Source organism: Gekko japonicus, unplaced genomic scaffold (assembly GCF_001447785.1).
Source record: "Gekko japonicus isolate JY-2015 unplaced genomic scaffold, Gekko_japonicus_V1.1 scaffold397, whole genome shotgun sequence".
In the NCBI taxonomy this organism is placed as follows: domain Eukaryota; kingdom Metazoa; phylum Chordata; class Lepidosauria; order Squamata; family Gekkonidae; genus Gekko; species Gekko japonicus.
Window position 1 is genome coordinate 252,810 of NW_015170286.1, and position 20,669 is coordinate 273,478.

General features: G+C 47.7%; 1 protein-coding gene across 1 annotated transcript in view; it reads left to right on the top strand.

The window, feature by feature from the left end:
- The first annotated feature begins 11,239 nt into the window (after positions 1-11,239).
- SLC6A5 (solute carrier family 6 (neurotransmitter transporter), member 5) overlaps positions 11,240-20,669 on the top strand; it is a 95,958-nt gene continuing 86,528 nt past the window's right edge. The window contains exons 1-4 of the mRNA XM_015417870.1: positions 11,240-11,743; positions 15,165-15,303; positions 19,075-19,206; positions 20,013-20,186. Of these exons, the coding sequence (XP_015273356.1) occupies positions 11,240-11,743; positions 15,165-15,303; positions 19,075-19,206; positions 20,013-20,186 (949 nt within the window). The remainder of the gene's footprint in view (positions 11,744-15,164; positions 15,304-19,074; positions 19,207-20,012; positions 20,187-20,669) is intronic.

Genomic DNA, 20,669 nt, shown 5'->3' on the forward strand with positions numbered 1-20,669 from the left:
TGGTATCCATAAAACTCTCTGCCAACAACAAATTTCAAATGAAGCTCTCAGCTTTCCTCATTGTCCAACTTTCTCATCCAGACATTGTAATGGGGAATACTGTGGTATCAGTTAACTTGATCTTGGTTGCTGGTAGCATATCCTTACACTTAAGAATCATTCCTAGCTCCTTCACGGCTACCCTTCCCAGTCAGTATTTACAATGCAAAGTAATGTGGTAAGTATAAGAGTACTTACAATGTAATAAGTAAAAGCTATCCACTGCAAGATGAATGACTCTTGAAGGGTGCGTTCAGACGTGGCATTTACAACGGTATAGGTGCCAGTTGGAATCAGTGTACTTACCGGCGTTCACACGGCGAACATCTGCCTTCCGTCCCTAATCGTTGCAAAGAGCCTTAAACCGTTGTATTCTGCCACTAGGTCCCCAAGTGGTGGTATCCTGAGTGCAACAGTTGTAATCGCTTTACCCCCCCCCCGGTCTAATCGCTGTCCACCGTTGTAGAGCCACTTCCGTTCGGAAGCCCAAGGCTTCCGATTTTTGCCTGCCATTTTTTTTAGGTCGGCGATATGCGCTTGGGCGAAGCTTCGCCCCGGTGTTTGTTTTTTAAAAAAAGAAAAGGTCCTTAGTTTAAATTTTAGAGGAGTCCGGGACCTCAGGGAGGCCAGTTTGCTCTTTAAACTTTAAAGGTAAGTCCTCTCTTCAGGGCATGCTTTTCTGGATGGGGTGTTTTGCACATGCGCGAAGATCGCCATTCTGTGGATAGCTGCCTATGTGCATGCGCAAACTGAGTTAAAAAAAACAACAACAAACCGCCGACACCCGCTGGGTGTGAACGGGCATACAGCAATGGGCTCCGCAGACAGGAGGTAAGTGTGATCGCGTTTCAGCACGCATAAACTGCAACGGTTCCAACCGGTACAGTTTATGCTGGCTGAAACGCCCGGTCTGAACGCACCCGTAGTCTCTGTTGAAGGGAGCTTTGACTCTCGAAAGCTTATACTCTCAAAATCTTGTTGGTCTCTAAGGTGCTACTGGATTCAAATCTAGCTATTTTAATAATTGTATATCAAATCTGGATATAGCAGACAGTTATATTGATACATCAGATTGGTTTTTTAAAAAAAACTATATACAGTTTCAAGGCCTATTAGAACTGGCAAAATCCAGGTTTTAAAAATGGCTTAGATCCAGTGGAGAATTGCCACAGACTGAAAGGGTTGTTTTGGGGGTGGGGTGTTTTTTTGTGTGCCAATTTCTCTCCTTCTGCTGCAGCCTCACACACACACACACACACACACACCGTCCCACAGAAGCAGCCTTTTGGGGGTATTTGGGGCTGCTACAGGATGGAAGAGGTAAAGTTACACTCCTGGACAGAAATCCCTTCCATTTATTCAGTTACTTTTATTTAATGGAAAGCCACAGATGTGTCATCCTCCCAGGCAAACTGGGAATATAAACATCACACAGCAAGGAACAAAGCCTGCTGACAGGAAATCAACATGGCTTCTGCAAAGGGAAGTTCTGCTTCATCACCCTTTCGGGGTTCTTTGAGAACATGCACAAACATGTAAATAATGGTGACCCAGTAGCCATTATATATTTGGACTTTCAAAAGGCTTTTGACAAGGCGCCTCACCAAAGACTCCTGTGTAAGTCTAGCAATCATGGGATATGGGGATGAGCCATTTTATGGATTAAAATTTGGTTAAATGACAGGAAGCAGACAGTAGTAATGAATGGATAGTTCTAGTAGTGGAGGGGGAAACAAGCAATGGGGTTCCACAAGTATCGGCACTGGGGTTGGTGCTGTTCAATTTGTCCATGAATGATATGGAACCGGGGATGAGCAGAGTAGTGGCCAAGTTTGCAGATAACACAGAATTATTCAGGATGCCGAAAAGAGTTCTATGAAGAGCTGTAGGAGGATCTCCACAAATTGGGTAGGTGGGCAAAGGAAGTTCAATATATGAGATGCACACCAGAAAAGTGTAAGGTGATGCATAAGTGATGGGGCTATAGCACATTTCTCAATTTAGAAAAACAGGCAACTAAGGGGTGACATGTTGGCGGTCTATAAGATTATGCATGGGATGGAGAAAGTGGATAAAGAGATCTTTCCCCTCTCCCATAATATTAAAAGTCGGGGGTCACCCAATGAAGCTGACGGGGGAAAGGTTCAGAAAGGAAATACTTTTTGTACCCAATTAGTAATTAAATTCTGGATAGAACTAAATTAAAGCCTACTTGTAATGCACATACTTGCGATCATCTCTTCTATAAAGGTGTGTTGTTACTAGTATACATTTATTATACATTCCATTGATTTCAATGAAAGAGAGCATAAGCAAACTCAAGGGGACTTAAATGTGGGTAATAAAGGCCCTACTTGCTTTCATTGCATGAATTCATCTATTCTGACAATGATTAATAAATCTAGAAGGGACCAAAACACTTCCTTATTTCCTCTCTAAAAACAGGGCCACTTGTATACAAATCCATTAGAACCTGGCCCAGAGCCTCTTTATTTCAGGAACGTTATCTTACTGGGTTCTGTTGGTTTTCTTGTTATGTTTTGTTGATAGTTATAAGAAACATTCTGTGAGTTAAATGTTATGACTTTTGGTTTATTCTACTATAGTTGATTGATTGTAATGCTATTTTTTCATATTGAATAAAGTGTGTGTGGGGGAGAGAAATTGGCCCATACCATCCCAAGTAGAGTGCATTAAAGCAGTACATCTGCATTACTGTGGTAGCACTGAAAATATCTTGCAAGCAAGTCAACTAAACCATAGACTAAAGGGAGGGAGGTGTGTGTATTTTCTTCCTCCAAATATCTCACAGCAGCCAGTCAGTTCTTTCCCCAACATTTTATTATTTATTTATTCATTCAATGTATACCCCGCCCTCCTCGCCAAAGCAGACTCAGGGTGGCCCCACTGAAGCAGGACATCCATCCTTTCCCAGTCTTTCCATCTTATGCAGCTTGACAGTAAGACTTCCTTTCCAGCTCCTGTGTCCATGGAATCTGCCCCCCCCCCTTTTATTTATTTGCTTATCTGTGGAGTAGAGTGGGATAGTGAGGGGGGAAGGGGGAGAAATGAGCTGATCCAGGACAAGATCAATTACTATTTTTCATCTTTGACAAAGTAATTAAGGCTGTAGTGACTTGTTAATTCAATCTGAATGGCTGCTGCAGTGATAGATGCAGATTTACAATCAGTTCTGCTTCAGCGTAGGGAAACGATTATCACTGCAAACAGGAGGCCAGAGAGTGGGGAATTGCTCCAGGAGGACGTGTTTCCTTTTTTAAAGAGACTGCAGACACTGCCACAGACTAGGAATAAAAAGGTGCATATCAAGAGTTCAGGAGAGGCAAATAATAAATACCCACATTATCTCTCTCACTGATTCACTTACAGACAGGATATTGATGGGGAATCATGTGTGCAAATGATTGGTTTGCACATGGTGCCCATAACTGCTATTATATGGGCTTTTCCAGGGCTATATCAGGGCCACGGATGCTTTACCAAACAGACAGCCTACCCTATCAGCAGGGGCAGAATTTATCCACTATAACAGAGATTATCCCCTGTATTATCTGGTAGCACCAACTATCTGACTGGCGTACTGTGGGTTAAATCCTACAGCTTTTCTAGTGTCCCCAGGGGGCTATGCTGGCAAACACAAGACTCGGATGGCCAAAAAGCTATGCAAGATGGGGACTTCCATAAGGAGAGGAATCAGATGATCACCCAACTCCTTTCTTGAGCCATTGGAAAAAGAGATGGTAAGACAGTATGTATCTCCACTAATGTATGGAAAGGGTCTTACTTAATCTGTTGAGAGAAAGAATGGATTCACTAGATGGCTTGAAATGTAGGCTTTATTTATATTACAGACTTAAACGTCTTCAATTGTTGTGGTTAAACCCCCCAGCCCCAAAAAAAAGAGATGGTAAGACAGTATGTATCTACACTAATGTATGGAAAGGGTCTTACTTATTCTGTTGAGAGAAAGAATGGATTCACTTGATCTAATTTGATGAGAATACAGTCTGAGCAGAGAAAAGATACTTGCTTGAGCTTCAAAACTCATTTTATTTGTTAAGCATCCAATCCCTGCAGTCCAGGGCTCTGAGTGATGTACATCATTCATAAAAACATCAAAGTAATTAAAACATTAATAACATATTTCACGCAAGTAGATGGCTTGAAATGTAGGCTTTATTTATATTACAGACTTAAACGTCCTCAATTGTTGTGGTTAACCCCCCCCCCATCAGGTTCCATAGTTTGGTAAAAGTGGAATCATAATCTGGTGAGGATGCCAAATATGTACAGTGGAGCATTCATTGAGCTACACCTAAGCAATTATATATGTAAAATCTAAGCAACTCGCTGTTTTCTCCCTATTGAATGAAGTCTGGGTAATTGCTGCTATTCCTATTGTTTGACGAAATGTTGGAGAAAGCCAGAGTAGTCTACAGAAAGAGAAGTCTGGGTTGAGATAAGATTACACATTTCATGTCCCTGGTCAAACCCTGGGAATAATTTTTAAAATATTCATTATATTTATGCCTTTCTCTGCACCAATCACTTCTATCCAAGCTCCTGATCAATTCAACAACTCCACTTCAGAAGTGCTGTTAGCATCCAATGCTCATAGGCTGTTTTTCTTGCCATCAAGCCACATCTGACTTATGGCAACCCCTCTCAGGGTTTTCAAGGCAGGAGGTGGTTTTGCCAATTGCCTGCCTCTGTGTGTTGCTTGGTGGTCTTCCGTCCAAATACTGACCACCCCTGCATAGCTTCTGACGAGAGTGGGCTAGCCGGGGCTATGCAGGTGAGGATCATAGACTATTAAACGAGTCTCAAATGTTTGATGCAGAAAGCAAGGCCTGGCAGCTCCAGGTACCGGCTCTGAGTGTCATTCAGCTTCCAATGCCTGTTACAGTCTTTGCGAGATCTGCAGCTCTCCGACCATGACGCAGTCTGTACTAGGGCTGGTGAAGTCACAAAACCAGCTCCATAGCTGCAATCTGCATGCTGGCCGGCACAGGTTTCTCTCCCCGCCGGGAGGTGCTGATCCTGAGCTGGAACTTTCTCATGCGTTGGCTTCTAGGGCCAGCAAGTATTGCTGCAGAAGGGTTGGAGTGGTGGTTTGGATTTTGTTACCAGCAAAACAAATGCAGTAGGGCTCAGGACATGGTTCTCATGCTGCTGCTGCTGCTGCTTTCTTTGGCAGTTCTTGGCAGCAGCTGCAGCAGGAGGAGGGGGGGGGATGCACGTAGCAGTCCCTTCCCAACACGGCCATTTCAAGTCGGCACCCCGATACGGGGATGCTGCAAAAAGAGCACAGTCCGTCTCTCAAGGGTTGTTGTGAGAGGTGGAGAGGCATCCCGAACACCCGGGATTTCGTGCGCCAAAGAGCATGTGCAGAATGCGAGTCCGCTTTCCGCGAGGAAACGCTGCCGGGCTAAGCGAGGGCGGGTCCCACCGCGGCGGCGTCCCGGAGAGTGCCAGTCCCGGCGGCGCCTCGCCTTGTTCCCCATCCAAGCACTGCCTCGCCCGCTCCTCTCTCGCCTCGCCTCTGCCCCCTCCGCCCGGGTCGGCTCGAGGTCCCGGAATCGACGCTCGGCGCCCCCGACTCGCCCGCAGCCTGCAGGGCGGGCAGCTGCAGAGCCGGCGGCCCCGAAGCTCCTCCGGACCCGGCAGGCACCGGCCGCAGCTTGGCGCTTTCTCGCCGCCCTTTTGGCTCCGAAGCTGGGGCGGGCGGGATGACGCGGGTCGGAGCCAGCCAGCCCGCCCCCCCCCCCGGCCCCGCAGCTGCCCGCCCTTCTTGCCCTCAAAAGGGAAAGCGGTTTACATAAAAGGGGGAGGGGCGTTTGGGGTTTTTATGTTTTTTTAAAGCCCTCCGGACACGAGTCTTCTTGGCCCTTTGCAGTAGCCCTTCAGACTCATAAGATGACTGCGCTGATGCCCCAGGACCGCTGGGATCGATGGTTCCCCATCTGACGCAAGGGGGCGGGCGGGCAATGGCTCCCCCCACGGCCCCCCCTCCGTCCGTCCGTCCCGGGCTCCGGACAGAAGCTGTCGACGTCGAAGGCCCTTTCGGCCCGGACGCGACGCCACACTGAGAGGAGAGGCCCGCGCTGCGTCTCTTCGCCGTCATTCGTGATGCTTTACAGCCCTTCCTGGCCACCCTTTTCTAAGCGCAACCGAACAAGCTGGTGGGCAGTTCTCGGCCAAGGCGAGTGGGCGAGAGGGCAACTCTCGCTTGGCCGAGGGACGCAGAGCTGGGTGTCAAACGAGAAAGACGCACGCCGGGGGTGCTTAAAACGACACGCTTCCGTTTGCAGCGGGAGGCACCACACGTGCGCAGACGGCCCTGCGTAAAGAGAACACTCACCGGGTTCGGCTCCTTGGTTACCTTTCAAGAAAGTGGCAACCTGGTTCTTCAGAACGGATTCCGGGCGGACGGAAACCCTACAACGTGTTGCTCGGGTGTGCGACCGACATTCTTACTAGGACCTTTTTCACGGAAATCAAGAAGAAGAAGAAGAAGAAGAGATTGGATTTATACCCCGCCCTTCCCTTGGGGTCTCAGAGCGGCTTACAAACTCTTTTCCCTTCCCCTCCCCACAACAGACACCCTGTGAGGTGGGTGGGGCTGAGAGAGCTCTGACACAAACTGCTCTTTCTCAAGGACAGCTGTGCCAGAGCTTGTGACTGACCCGAGGTCACATCAGCAGGTGCAAGTGGAGGAGTGGGGAATCAAACCCGGTTCTCCCAGATTAGAGTCCGCACACCTAACCACTACACCAGACTGGCTCTTGTTTTCTTGTTATGTCAAGAGAGCAGAATACTGGAAATCTGACCATGTTCCGTCCTAAACCGAGTTTACCCCCTTCTAAGTCCTTTGAAGTCAATGGACTTAACTTTGCTTAAGATGGCACAGTAGGAGTGACCACACCAAGCCTCCCCCCCTTTAAATGTCTCCTGCCCAGCCAATCAAGCTCTATTTTAAAAATCGCTTCGCCTTGATGGCTTGTCGTTTACTGTACCTCAAGGCACGACTGAGACCGAGGTGGGAGGGGGCGTGGGGCGGTGGAATCTTAAGAGCTGAAACCGAGGTGAACGGGCGCTCCTGTTCTGCTGTCGAACAAATATCAGTGCCGCCTACGGCCACACTTACTGTGCAACCCCAAGCAGTAGGTCAGCGGGACATATTAGTCCCTATTCAAGTATTCAAGATTGGGTCTCTTCCACCTTTAAGTCCCCCTGGTTTCAATAGCAGAAGAGAAGCGCTGTCATAAGCAGAGTTACACCCTTCTAAACCCCTTGACTTCAACAGCCTCAGGGATGGGGTTGTTACTCTTCCTTTCGGCTACGTCGTCCCATTTGATTTTGAAAAATCAAAAAAAAAAAGAACAGCACCACTGAGAAGCAAGGCATTCTCTGCTGTGGCCCCTGCCTTGTGGAATGGCCTGCCCGAGGAGGTCAGGAAGCCTCCCGCACTTCTGTCATTCCGCAAACTGTTCAAAACAGAATAGCTCAGGATTTAGGAGGGAATTTTTTAATAAAGGGCTGTATAATAAGGGAATGGTTCGGGAAGGCAAGAACTGTGAGCTAGCTCACAGTTTTTCAGCCTCCAGCTCACAGATTTTTGTCTTTGCTCAGGAAGGATGACTCCAGGGCCAACTAATTTATGCAGTAGCCAAATCGCGTCATTCCGCAAACTGTTCAAAACAGAATGGCTCAGGATTTAGGAGGGAATTTTTATAAAGGGCTGTATAATAAGGGAATGGTTTGGGAAGGCAAGAGAACTGTGGACCCTACCTCCGTGTTTAAGACGTTGTTCTCACGGTATTGTTTTCTACAGATGAAACACCATTTTCTGCACTGTTCAACATCGCCGGTGTGTCGAATACTTTTGCTTTTTAAAGTTCTGTAATCCTAGTCCTATTACATTGCTGATTAGATATCTCGTCCTATGTAATCTGCCAGGAGTCTCAGTGAGAAAGGCAGACAATACCAAATAACATCAGTTGGGTTTCTCACCAGACACAGATGGGTTTTTAGATTTTTCCATATGTTATAACCTAAGATTAACGTTATACGTATATACAAGTTATATTTTAATTCATATTTCTTTTATAAATCTCGTTTATTTTTAAACCCCGGGGGCTGTCCTACTTTAAGAGCGTGATCCTAAACGGATCTTCAATGGGCTATCCACTCTTTCATGGAAGTCTGCTGGGTAACTTTGGGCTAGTCATACACAGCCTACCCTACCTCACAGGATTGCTGTGAGGATAAAATTGAAGGGGAAATACTGTAAGCCACTTTGCGTCCCCATTGGGGATAAAAGTGGGGTAAATGAAGTAATAAAAATACATCTCTAGAACTGGTAGGAGAGGCTAGGAGCCGTCTTCCAAATAGTGTTCGCAAAATGATTACATTTCTCACTTTGGGATTTAAAATCAACCTCTGCCGAGAGAAAGTATGCCTCTTCGTTTGATATGGCAAGATTGTCTTGACAATGGATGCAGTTCCAATCAGGGATAGAAGAGCGATGATAATATAGGCAGAAATTGCGAAGCTACTAACTTGAACTCTTGTTAGAATTCCATCAGGCTCAAAGGTTCCTGAAGAAGTGCTAATGTCTTCCGCTGACATCCGTGCTAAACATCTGGAGGCACGGAACGGGACAGGAAACCGTCTCTATATCTAATGGACAGGTGAGCATTTCGCAAGTTTGCACACGTAGTTTTCGGAGGTGTAATAATATCTAAAAACGTATGCGTCAGCCCGAATCATTTACTAGGAGGGCGGAAACTTGATCTTCATAGAAGATTGGCTGTTTCTGCATTGAACTCCCTTAAAAGTGATTAAATTTGCTCGGATCTGTATATAATCTATATATAAAACCCTCTTCTTTGTCTTCCATGTGCATTAAGCAGTTATGTATCAGATTGTACACCGATCTTACTATTGGTTGTTTGAAATGATGTTGCATTATTTTCAGTGGGACATTCCCTAATCAGCGTGCTTAGAAAGGAATGCCAACTTGTACCCTGTCCTGTCCAAGAAGTCCTCAAAAGATATATCTTTCCTTTGGTTTCTTCTATTCCCCATCTAAGCCTTTACATATCTAAAACACCAAGGAGAAAATGAAAGAGCGCTTACTGAAAAGTGAAGGTGGGCATTCTCTTACACAGCTATGAAAGACTTCAAATTTGAGTATTTCTCCCACCCAGCTGCACTGAAGATGACCTCGATAGAGACCAACCCTTTTCCCCGACAATGGTTCATTTCCTCCGTGTTATGTTTAGGCTACAGAAGCGGGGAAATGGGGGGGGGGGGTTCCTTGCCCCTTTTTACTTTCTTGAAACCTTAAATCAAAATGCTGTCGACTGCAGGTGAAAAGTAGGAAGGCGGTGGAGGTGGAGACGGTGTGCCTTCTTCTTAAAACAACAGCAACCAAAACGTGCAAGACCTGGTTGGGATAGTCAGCCGCCTTCTTTGCGGAGAGCTTCTGACTGGAAGCGAACGTCAAGCGTGGCTTTGGCAAGGGAGGGGGAGAGAGAGGGGGCGGGGAAGACTCCTGCTCCTCGTGCTTGCGCTCTCGGTGCAATAGGACGTGTTCCTCACATGTTCTTTTCCTAATTGCCAACAAGAAAGTTCTGCTCTCGCTGGGCTTGGTTTAGTAAGCAGGTACTCCCCCCCCCCCCATGAGTCACTCCGAACACGCAATCCCAGCCGCTGCCCGAGTGACAGCTAGCCGGCGCTCTGGCTTCTGGTTGTCCCTTTAAAATCCGAATCCAAGGGTAATGATTTATCAAACTCTTATTATCAAGAAAATGTCATACGAAGGGCACCTTGCTATGCACTGACGCAAACCCAGTCTTTCCCACGGAGGTATAGAAAGGTTTGCTCTTGCCCGAGCAAAACCCAGTCTACACAGTTTGCCTGTACTGCTGTTTTTACCTCTAGCGTTCCCATCTGATGCTATTTGATATGGTAAGTGGCTTTTGCTTTTCTGTTCTTTATAGGCAGTTCGTGTGTGTGTGTGTGTGTGTGTGTGTTGGGGTATCTCCTATTGGATATTAAATTGGTTTGTCCAGAGTCCCTGCTGAAATTGAAGGTATCCGCAATCAAACAGAGGAACGTATTTTAGGCATATAAGCAATGGGAGAGGGAATGTAAGGCGATGGGAACTATCCAGGGTCCTGAACCCCACATTCCGCTGCAGACGCTGCTTCTCCGTAATACTATAGCCAGTGGAAGCATGCAGGACTGTATTTCAGAGCAAGAGTGAACTCTCTTATTTATTGCCTTTATACTGATGATGTGAGCTTTGCAAATTTTAGGCATAGAAGGGCTAATATACATATAAGAAGCTGCAGTGAATGATTCTTCTGTCTCTTTAGAGTTCAGAAAAAATGTTTCTACAAACAATTCTGAACCTGTAGAATGGCAGCACCATCTCTGTTTGTTCTAACATGGGAATTTAAATTAATATATATATTTGCGTGGATCAGGATAAAAAAGTTAAAGGTTAGGTCAATCAAGATCAAGTTTGCTAAGGCTCCAGTTCTTAGCACACTTCAAACCCCGTTAAATTAAGTACACATTTAGGACTGGTCTATAAGAACAGGCGATTCAGCTTTTGCTATACTAAACAGTATCTCCAAGTAATGCTTCCTGTAGACTTTCATCAAAACTGTTGGAAACATCAGAATCAATATAACTGAGTTGAGTTATACCTCACTAGCTGTCCGGAGGACAGATTTTCTCTCTCCCCCACCCCCAGCCAGTGTGCATTGCTGAATGACAGAAAGGAAATGGGGCGTAAAATTAAAGAATCTTTCTACAATGGTGCTAGGGGAAGGGAGCATCCCACAGTCGTGATGTGAAAATCAAGGAGGTTGGCCAGCCGAGAGCTGGAAGGAATATCCTACCTACCATTAGAAATGCAGGTCTGCAGGCGCTGATATTGTTAGAGCTTACTGTACTTCTCCTAGTGTGCGATGCCTTAAGTTTACCGACACAGGAGCTGTCCTAATTGAATCTGCGGCAAAGCCTCCTTAAGCAGTGCAATCACAATACACACATTTTATCTTCGGGACGAGTCTCTTGTTCCAAGTCAAAACCTCCCCCCCCCCCAGCTTCTCTCATTTTAAACGTGACTTTGTGCTTGTAGGATTATGCCAGTCAAAAGGAGATGAGCAAGCAGCTTGTCAACAGCCCCGAGACGGTGGCTACCGGGCCGCTGGACGGTGCAGGGATGATCCGGAACAGCCCCGAAAACGAGCAGCCGCAGCACCTGCCTTCCCAAGTTCCATCGCAGCTAGCCAAGGTGGCCACAGCGCTTTCCGCTGACAACCAAACGTTGCCATCTGACGAAGCCAAACCAAACGATGCCGAGAGGACCAAAGTGGGGATCTGCAAACTGGCCCCCGCGCAAGGCAACGCCACCTTCGGCACAGACTCCGTCGACCCTTTGCCTCTCCAGAACACCCCCAGCGCAGGGAACGCGGCGCAGGCCAACCTGGGCCCTTGCAAAATCCCCTCCTTGCAAAGCACGGACGGGGCAGCGAATCAAAGCCTTGGGAAGAGCACCCTGGAGCAAAACAATGCCAAGGGCGGCTGGGTGCCCCTGAGCCAGAGCACGGTGGTCTTGGGCACCGATGGGAACACCTCTGTCCTGCCTGGCAGTCTCGGAGAGGTAAGTTATTTGATTCCCCTGTAACTCTTTGGCTTTCCGACTGATCGCGCACAAAGGCTCTGAAAAGGGACCGAAACCAAGGCAGTTGACCATGACCACACACGATGTTGTCTCAGGACAAACCCTTAGTTCAGATGTAAGGACTGCTAATTCGCGGTCCTGAATGAAGAACCTTCCCCTCTCTGTGTGAAAACCCTTTCCCCCATCAATTCGACCCCAGGTAATAGCACAGCGAGAGGCTGAATATGCTTTGCTCGCCCTAGCCGTAGGGCGCATTCAATAGAAGTAGAAGAGAAAACAGTAGATAAGTACCGCACTGGACTACCTTGCCTTATTGGGATAAAAGAAGAAAAGGGAAGGGAGGGGGGAGTGCCTTTCGTGGGTGATAAAGAGGTAATCATCCAGGAAGTTCGGTCTCTGTTAAGAAAGGTGCAGCATCAGTCCTAAATGCTTCCTTATGACTTCAAGGCAGGCTCACCTTGGAGTAGACTCACTAAGCCCACTGGGATTTATTTCGGTGTAAGCATTCTTAGGATCACTCGCTTGCTCTCTCGTTTTACATACAACCGTCCTCCTAGACTGAACTGCAGGGAAAGGACGGAAAACACTGAATGTGTTTGATGGAGAAAGAAACTATACATTGAAGAACTGTGGTTTTTTCCCCCTCTTTAAACTTTCTGACCCCACCCTTCAGTCTTGGGATGGCAGCCACCAAAGGCAATACAGAAATATGAATTTACCAATATTCTAAGACCAGAGAATTAGGACAGCTTCCCACCCCCATTAACGACAGCGCGGCGGGCGGGGGGGGGGAGGGGAGAGATGCCGGGGGGGGGGGGGGGGGGGGGAGAGATGCCAGCCACAGAAGACAATGCGCCCTACAGGGCACTCTTTTGTCTACATGATAGGCTAGGGGCAGGTGCGTGAGAAGAGAGGCCCATCGAGTTCAGAAGGCATATTTGGAAGGGTGCCTGCAGTCCTCCCCGAAGTGCACCCTTCCTGCCTGACACTGAACGTCGCTGGCTCTTCTTCATTGGAGGGCTGGAAAAGGCACCCTCTGGGAACACAATACCAAGGCAAATCCAACCACAAAACCACCCAAGCAAAGAGCGAACTCGACTCAGGCCTTCTCCCCGAAGCGCCCCCCCCCCCCGCGGGTCGGGCTGGGCCCAGTGATCAATCACTCCGTCTCCGACAGTTCAATCGTTACTTGGGGTCAGTGAACAAGTCCCGGGCACTGCGGCATGATGTGTGGAAATGGGGCTGGTGCGCTCAAGGCGCACCTGGTACCCTGGCAGAACAGCGGCCTCTCCGAGCAATAGCAGAGACAAGCACAGCTACCGACAGAGGCAGGGGCAGGAGCAGCCTGGCCGCGCTTCCAGCCCGAAGCCATTTCGAGGGCCCAGTCGGACTAGCCCCCCCCCCCCCCCTGCATCACGACGGAATCCGGCTTCTGCTACTCGGCTCCGGAGTTAATGGCTCGGAGGACTAAACCTCCAGACCCAGGCGGCCTCAAGACCCGTATTGAGAGGTGGCGCCTGGCGCATTTCCCCGCTCTTGTCTGGAAGCCCGGACAGGTTTCTGAATCAAACGCAAATCTGCATTCCGACTAAAGTCCGTTTTACGTGTGCGTGACAGGCCGATTTCAGTTTCAAGGTAACATTCGCCGCTAAGATCTGAGGCGTTTCAAGGGTCGAGTTGCTTGAGCTACATCGGTTTAAAAGTCTAGCGGTTCATCTGAAGGAGTTCCAGCAAAGGCGACCTCAGAAGAATGGTTTCGGTTTTTAGTTTCCTTCATTCTGCGGTTTATGATGGAAACAAGCCGGAGTCTACCATCCCCCCCCCCACCTGACATTAGGCACATTTGGAAGTGTGTTTTAACAGCTTGGTGTCTATTCACCGATCTTCGAAGGGCTTTAGGTTTTCAGTGACCGAGTTTTGCAGTTATTGCAGGGAATGCTACGGTTGACACCGTCGGAAGAAAGGCTGTCAAAAACAGCGTGGAGAGGTTCGACTCTCCTTCGCCCCCCCCAGGCGGCACCTTAACTCTCTGCCCACCTTTGCAGGAACCGACTGAGGAGGAGTAACAGCTTTCCATATTTTTATCTGGCCAAACTATGGGTTCAGTCCCTAAAAGAGCTTTCCTAGGAGTAAACACTCCCTATTGAATAACATGGGTCTTACTTCTGAGTAGACCTGCTCTGGCTTGCTCGCGGTGATAATTACTCAGTATCCTGGTGATCTTCAGATTGATGGGAGTCTGGGTCTCCTGGCACGTTTTAAACTGCAATTATGTAGTCCTGAATCACAGGACCATAATTACAACACGATTTCCAGTCTCCCGGGTATTTGCACAGTCGTACGTTTGACTTCGAATGGTCCTGCGGAGCCCATTTACCTCTTCCATGAGAGCGGGGCTAAAGGGCGAATTTTACCACGTGGGAACTGTTGAGCGGTGTGGGTTAAGGGATGGAACAGGGCGGAAAGCACTGTTGAGCGGTGTGGGTTAAGGGATGGCAGAGAGCCACGTGAACAGGGCGGAAACCGACCTGAGTAATCGTGGCCAGAACTCTCAGAGCCAGTTATTAATTAATCGTTCACAGCCCTATTCAAGGAGTGGGATTACATTCCAAGTCCCTTGACACGGTTTGGTTTTCCCTCCGCCGGATTATTCCAACTGTGATCATGGGACAGAGGGCGTGCTCTTTCCATGTGGGTTTAAATGCTGTAAAGCCAGTATGAAGCCTACATGGGAACGTTACAGGGTTTTTCTTCCAGATTCACACGTGGTAGATTTGAACACGTAGGAGGAGAAAGTCTGAAAACTGCTTGTGGTCCGAAAATGAGCAGGGCTCTTGTGTAATACAACACATACCCTTGCCTAGTTAATCACGTCTAAAAACGGACAGGGGCTGAATTTCAGGTGGCTGGATAGGGCACGACGTTGATCAGTGGAGGAAGTTCACATGCTCATCTGTTACCCACCGAGGCCTAAAGTGAAGTATGTGCATGGATTGCTCCTAATTTGTATCGGACTCCTAGCCAGGCCACAATAAACTCTCCAGCTTTTAAGCTGCTATAGGGGGTCTCTCTCCGAATTTAAACGCGCTATTCTCACTTTTGCAACAGCTTCCGCCACAATAAACTCTCCAGCTTTTAAGCTTCTATAGGGGGGTCTCTCTCCGAATGTAAACGCTCTGTTCTCACTTTTGCAACAGTTTCTCTGTGAATTTCTTTTGTAGACCTTTTTATCTGGTAGTGGCCAGATCTGAGACTGATGTTTGCCATCCATGGCTGTTTCCAGGTCAACCTGATATGTCTGTCTGCTTTATCTGGTAGTGGCCAGATCTGAGACTGCTGTTTGCCATCCATGGCTGTTCCCAGGTCAACCTGATATGTCTGTTTTGTCTCCCTGCATCAGGATGACGATGAAGGGGATGAGAATAAAGCCCGGGGCAACTGGTCTAGCAAGCTGGACTTCATCCTCTCCATGGTGGGTTATGCAGTAGGGCTGGGCAATGTCTGGAGGTTCCCGTACCTGGCCTTTAAGAATGGGGGAGGTATGGATTTTCCTCTCTTTTTACATCCTGCAGCTCCGCAAGGGGTAGACTTGAGGCCTTGATCCACAAGCCAGTAGAAATGGAGGGCTTGGCTTGAATTTACACTGGTTCCGTTGGGCATAACTGGCTTCTGGATCGACTACCCGCCGGCAAATTAGGGAGCGTGAAGGAGGGGAGGGTGGTGGAGCAGAGGGCAACGGGATTGCGCAGAGTCTAGGGAAGTCCTAAAACAGAAACTTCCCGAAGATGCTCTGGAGCACCTTAAGTAGGTCTATCCCAACTTGAAAGCACTCCGTAACAATCTTACCTAATCCGGTTGATGAAGAGTAGACAGAGGACAGGGTTTCCTCGTCCGGTTTATAATTTTGAGTGAAGCGATTCCCGTATTCCTTAGGCGAGTACGGTAGTTATTCTGGATCCGCGGCGGCAAATACGCCATACCATAAAGACGCAAAATAGTTGCATTTGCTTTGAATTATGACACGGCTAAGAAAGGTCTTGGTAAAGAATAACCTTTATAAATAGAACATAAGAACCTGCAGTAATTAGTCACTTTTCTTTCAATGCCTCACCCACCAGAATTAAGACAATCCTATGCTGCTTTAGAAGTAAATTTCATTGTAAGGGCGAGATTCGCTTTCTTTTATTCTTTCAGCGTGTTCCAGGAGAGTTTATCTCGGAATAAGCGGAGCGAGGGAAGATTGATGCTGTAATTATTTTGAAAGGAAAAGAGCGAAAGGGAGGGACGCGGCGGAGAGGAAAGGGATTGCTTAACCCGGCCCCTTTCGACTACTTGCCCGCTCAAGAGCGCCCTCCCCAGGTCGCTTTCCCCTTTCCAAGTAGAATTGCAAAGAGTCGGGATGCCAGTTTACACACGTGGAGAAACTAAGATGTTTTATGTAATAAAATAAAATGTTCGGCTGGACAGGTAATCCATCAATATTAGACCAATCCTGGTTCAATATATTTAAACCTCTTTATTTGTAAATAAGCCTAAATTTTTTTAATTCGAATTATTCCTCAAAGGAAGGAAAAAACACTGGCCATTTAACAAAAAAAACTTTCTCTGATATGAAAGCAGTTTAATAAAGGATTTTCCCCTCTTTGCTTTTACAGTGGCAGAACAAAAATACAGGAAGGCTTGTTCCAAATAAACAGACAATTGCATTGAGAGACCTTGTTTAATACTGTCCCCCTTTGTATTTCATGATTACAAAATGCAAAATATACCAGCCTAATTAAAGACATGTCTTTCCAATCGATCAGAAAGCATTTCCGTTTCATTACCGAAGAAAGCTTATTTTTGTTTTCCCGATATTTAGATACTGGTACCCGCCCCACACAGTCTACACTCCTCCTGAAACACATTCGAATTATTTCTATGCTTATTTATTTATTTATTTGATTTAAACCCCGCCCAAACAGGCTCGCATACGAAGCACTAGAAAATAACTGTTGGCATCATATAGTTCCATTCAGATTTAATATACACATCAACTGTATAGTTTTTAGGGTGAAATTTTTCTAAATATACTTTGGAATATATGAAAAAGGCGTTTAAGAGTGCCTTAAACACCCCCCCCCCAAAAAAAAACACCCTTGGATATTTCCAAGCAAAACTTTGGCTTTTCTCAAAAACTCCAGGAAGACTTGTTAATAATTACTGCAGAGCACCAGGAGTCATTCGTCGACTCCCGTAGCATCTTGCCCGAAAGGATTTTAGGATTTACCCTTTTCGCCTACGCCGTTTTTCACATCTACCACCGCTGTGGAGCTTGACTAGATCGCAGCTGAGTTCGGTACAGAGGCTGCAATCCCAGATGCACACTTGACGGAAAGTGCCCGTGCCAACTCCATTAATGACGACCTCGTAGGGTTTTCAAAGCAAGAAACGTTTAGAGGGGATTAGCCATTGCCCGCCTTTGCGTTGCGACCCTGGACTTCCCTCTAAGCCGTGGAGTCTTGTGAGCAAAAATTCTACTTTGTGAGCAGCTGGCATTAAAGTTGTGAGCGAGCGATTTGGCTCCTGCAGAAATCAGTTTGCTCTGGAGCCCTCCTTCCTGAGCTGAGACAAAAAAAGTGTGAGCCGGAGGCTAAAGAACTGTGAGCTGGCTCACACTAACTCATCTTAGAGGGAACACTGTTTCGCTTCCCAGATCTGATGTGACCCGGCGAACCTTGAGCCATCCAGGTCAGGGCCGTGTGCCTTTACTTGGGAATAAATCCCACTCAATTTACTCCCAATTCCGGGGGTTCGACAGAAGATTTTAGATCTTACGGACTCCTCCTGGCCAGCTCTACTTCAAAATTGTCCCCTTGGATGAAATGGGGATTACCCCCACGCAGGGCTGGCTCACTCACTAGGCGAACTAGGCGGTCGCCTAGAGCAGGACAGCCCTTAGGGGCGCCAAACTGAACCCGGCCCTATACTCTGGGAGTTCCTTGATTATTTGTGTTTTTCATTCTTCCTAAAATGCATTTATTTTTGAAAATTGGTGGGTGTTTTTCATTCTTCCTAAAATGCATTTATTTTTGAAAACTGGTGGGCGCAGGGGGGGGGGGCGCCAAAAGGGATCCTCGCCTAGGGTGCAAAATAAGCTGGGGCCAGCCCTGCCCCCACGCAGGCGAGTGTGCATCGGATTGCAGTTCGCCGCCCAGGCACATGCTCCGGGAGTCACCCTGGCAGCTCCGGTCTCCTCTGGGCTTCGTGGCCAGAGCCTAGTCCTGAAGGCGATTGCCACGTGCGCAGGGCCCAGTTCAGCTGCGCGCGTCCTACGTGGCGCCTTCACTTGGCTGAGCCCCACCCCCACCCCCGAGTTATCACGACACAGCCGCCGGGGAAGCCTCCCACGTAAAAGACATCAAACGCCCGGAAACGTGAACCGTTTTCTCTTCCATGCGAGAGTCCAGATCCCTTGGCTTCCCGCAGGGCTCTCCCTTCCGCCCCCCCCCCCTCCCGGAGGAGGCGGGGAGACGCAGTTGCCGGCGATGATGAGGGGACTGATTAGCCCTAATTGAATTAGCCTCGCCACCTGCAGCAAGGCTGGCCGCCACTTCCCCCCCCCGCAGCCCGCCGGGCCTGACGCGCTGCCGAGGCGAATCCTTCCCGGACAGGCCCAGAGGACGGGACGGGCCAGGACGCGGCTGAACTGAACGAGGCAGGGGAGCCGCCCGGCCCTCGGCTGATTTGTTCCGAAGGCAGGGCCACAGCACCCAAGAGGGCTCGCTCCAGTTGCAATGGGCCGAGGGTTGCCCTTTGAGCTGGAAGCCGGTCCTGTGGAGCTGAGACGCAGTCCTGCGTGGCGCTGGGAATCGGCCCGCTCCCGTGCAGAGGAAACATGCCGGAATCCAGCTGCTGGAGTCTCCTGTATTAAATACAAGTTGTGCTCCTAAACCAGCTCACTTGGAAAGAAATAATAGGTCCTATCATAGAGCAGGTTCTTTGGGAAGCAGCCTGAAAAGCATTTCTGCCTCGGTAGTCATTACGGGTTTTATGGTGCATGAAAACACCGTCTGTCAATCTGACCAATGCGCCAACCTTTTTCACAGGAGGGTCCCCTGCCTTCTGTCAATAACGGATCTCCACTAAAGAGGAACGCTTTCCCAGTCCCAAAAGATGCCCTATTTTGTGACGGTCTGAGGGTTGTATAGTAGCTCTGCCCTGTGCAAATGCAAAAAAGGAAGAGCAGGGAGGATAACCAGGGGAAAGGGTGAGGGCTCCATGCTGCCTCCTGCTTTGTCTCTGAGGTCTGTCCTCTCCTCTCCCATTAGGTGCATTTCTTATCCCCTATCTGACAATGTTGGCTCTGGCTGGGATTCCGATCTTCTTCCTGGAAGTTTCTCTGGGGCAGTTTGCTAGTCAGGGACCTGTGTCTGTTTGGAAAGCCATCCCTGCCTTACAAGGTGAGCTAAGCAAGAACCTGTGCAGTTTGGAAGGCGCCCCAGGCTTTGTCCAGCCGCTTAAACAGGAGAGATATGGCTCCTGGCTGTCACTGTTCCGAGCTGCAGTCTGACGTTGACCTTGAGATAACCTTGGGCTGACTGATGGAGCAGCAATGCAGCACTTCTGCTTTCGTAAATCTCGCCTGCATTTCCCAGCAGGAGAGCATTCCATTGTTCTATGACTTTTATTGCATCTCATGCGTGTCATGTGGTAAGGATACTTGCATTTGCTGCTGAGTAACTCATGAATACCATATGGCACATTCATTATCCTTGCTTGTAGAAGTTGTGTTTAGGGAGCTGCTATTTTAGAGGAACAAGATGCGCACCAAGATGCAAAGGTACCCTTTGGATACAGGCAAACTTAAATTGCAACAAAGCAGTGAATTTTAAGAGTGCTTGTGGTGCTTGCTTTTTGATATTGCATGCAGATAATGCTGCTTTGGAGGACTAATCACACGTGGTCTCAAATTAGATGAGTAACTGCTCACTAAACATCAACCATGGATTAATTTAGTGTTTACCAAATAAAAATATATGTGCTGCTCATTGTACACTTATTTGGGATTGATCTCTTATGAATTTGATTGAATTGTGGATAGGATTGGGTTGTATGACATACTGAGTCTATGCAAGGTGAATAAAACATATTTTTTAAAGTAAAAATATATATGAAGAGAGATTCATGATGGTTTTCAGATCACTGTATATTTTAGCAGCCAAAGGGAAGATGGCATCTAATTTTCCCTGTTTCTCTTTTTTTTCAGGCTGTGGCATTGCTATGCTGATTATCTCTGTCCTAATAGCCATATATTATAATATTATATTGTGCTACACACTTTTCTACCTTTTTGCATCCTTTGTATATGTGCTGCCTTGGGCTTCCTGTAACAATCCATGGAACACACCGGATTGTAGAGATAAAAACAAACTTTTGCTAGGTAAGACATCACAGCATGCTTTTCCTTTACGTCCGTGGTATTTTCTTTTAAAGTCAGATGGCTGTGGGTGTGTACCTTTTGACAGATCAGTGAGGTTCTGCCTCAGAATTACTAATTATTACTTCCTGTAGATCTGCTATGACAAACTTATTTTCAGTTTATTGTTGTTATCACAATTACATTTAAAATTGTGTAACAAATTTAGATCTGATAGTGAAAATTAATTCTGCAACAGCATCCACCTTTCACATTTATTTTCCAAGCATGTAACTCAGGGGTCATTTCGTAGAAAAAGAGCTAGGGGAACTCATTAGCATAACTCATTAGCATATGCCACACCCCCTGACATCACCGGAAGTGTGTCATACGGCCACACCTCCTGACATCACCGGAAATGTGTCATAAGGCCACACACCCCGCCCCCAACGGTCCCGGCCGCCGCCGGCGGCCTTGCAGCTCCACTGCCGAGCCCCATGAGGGGCC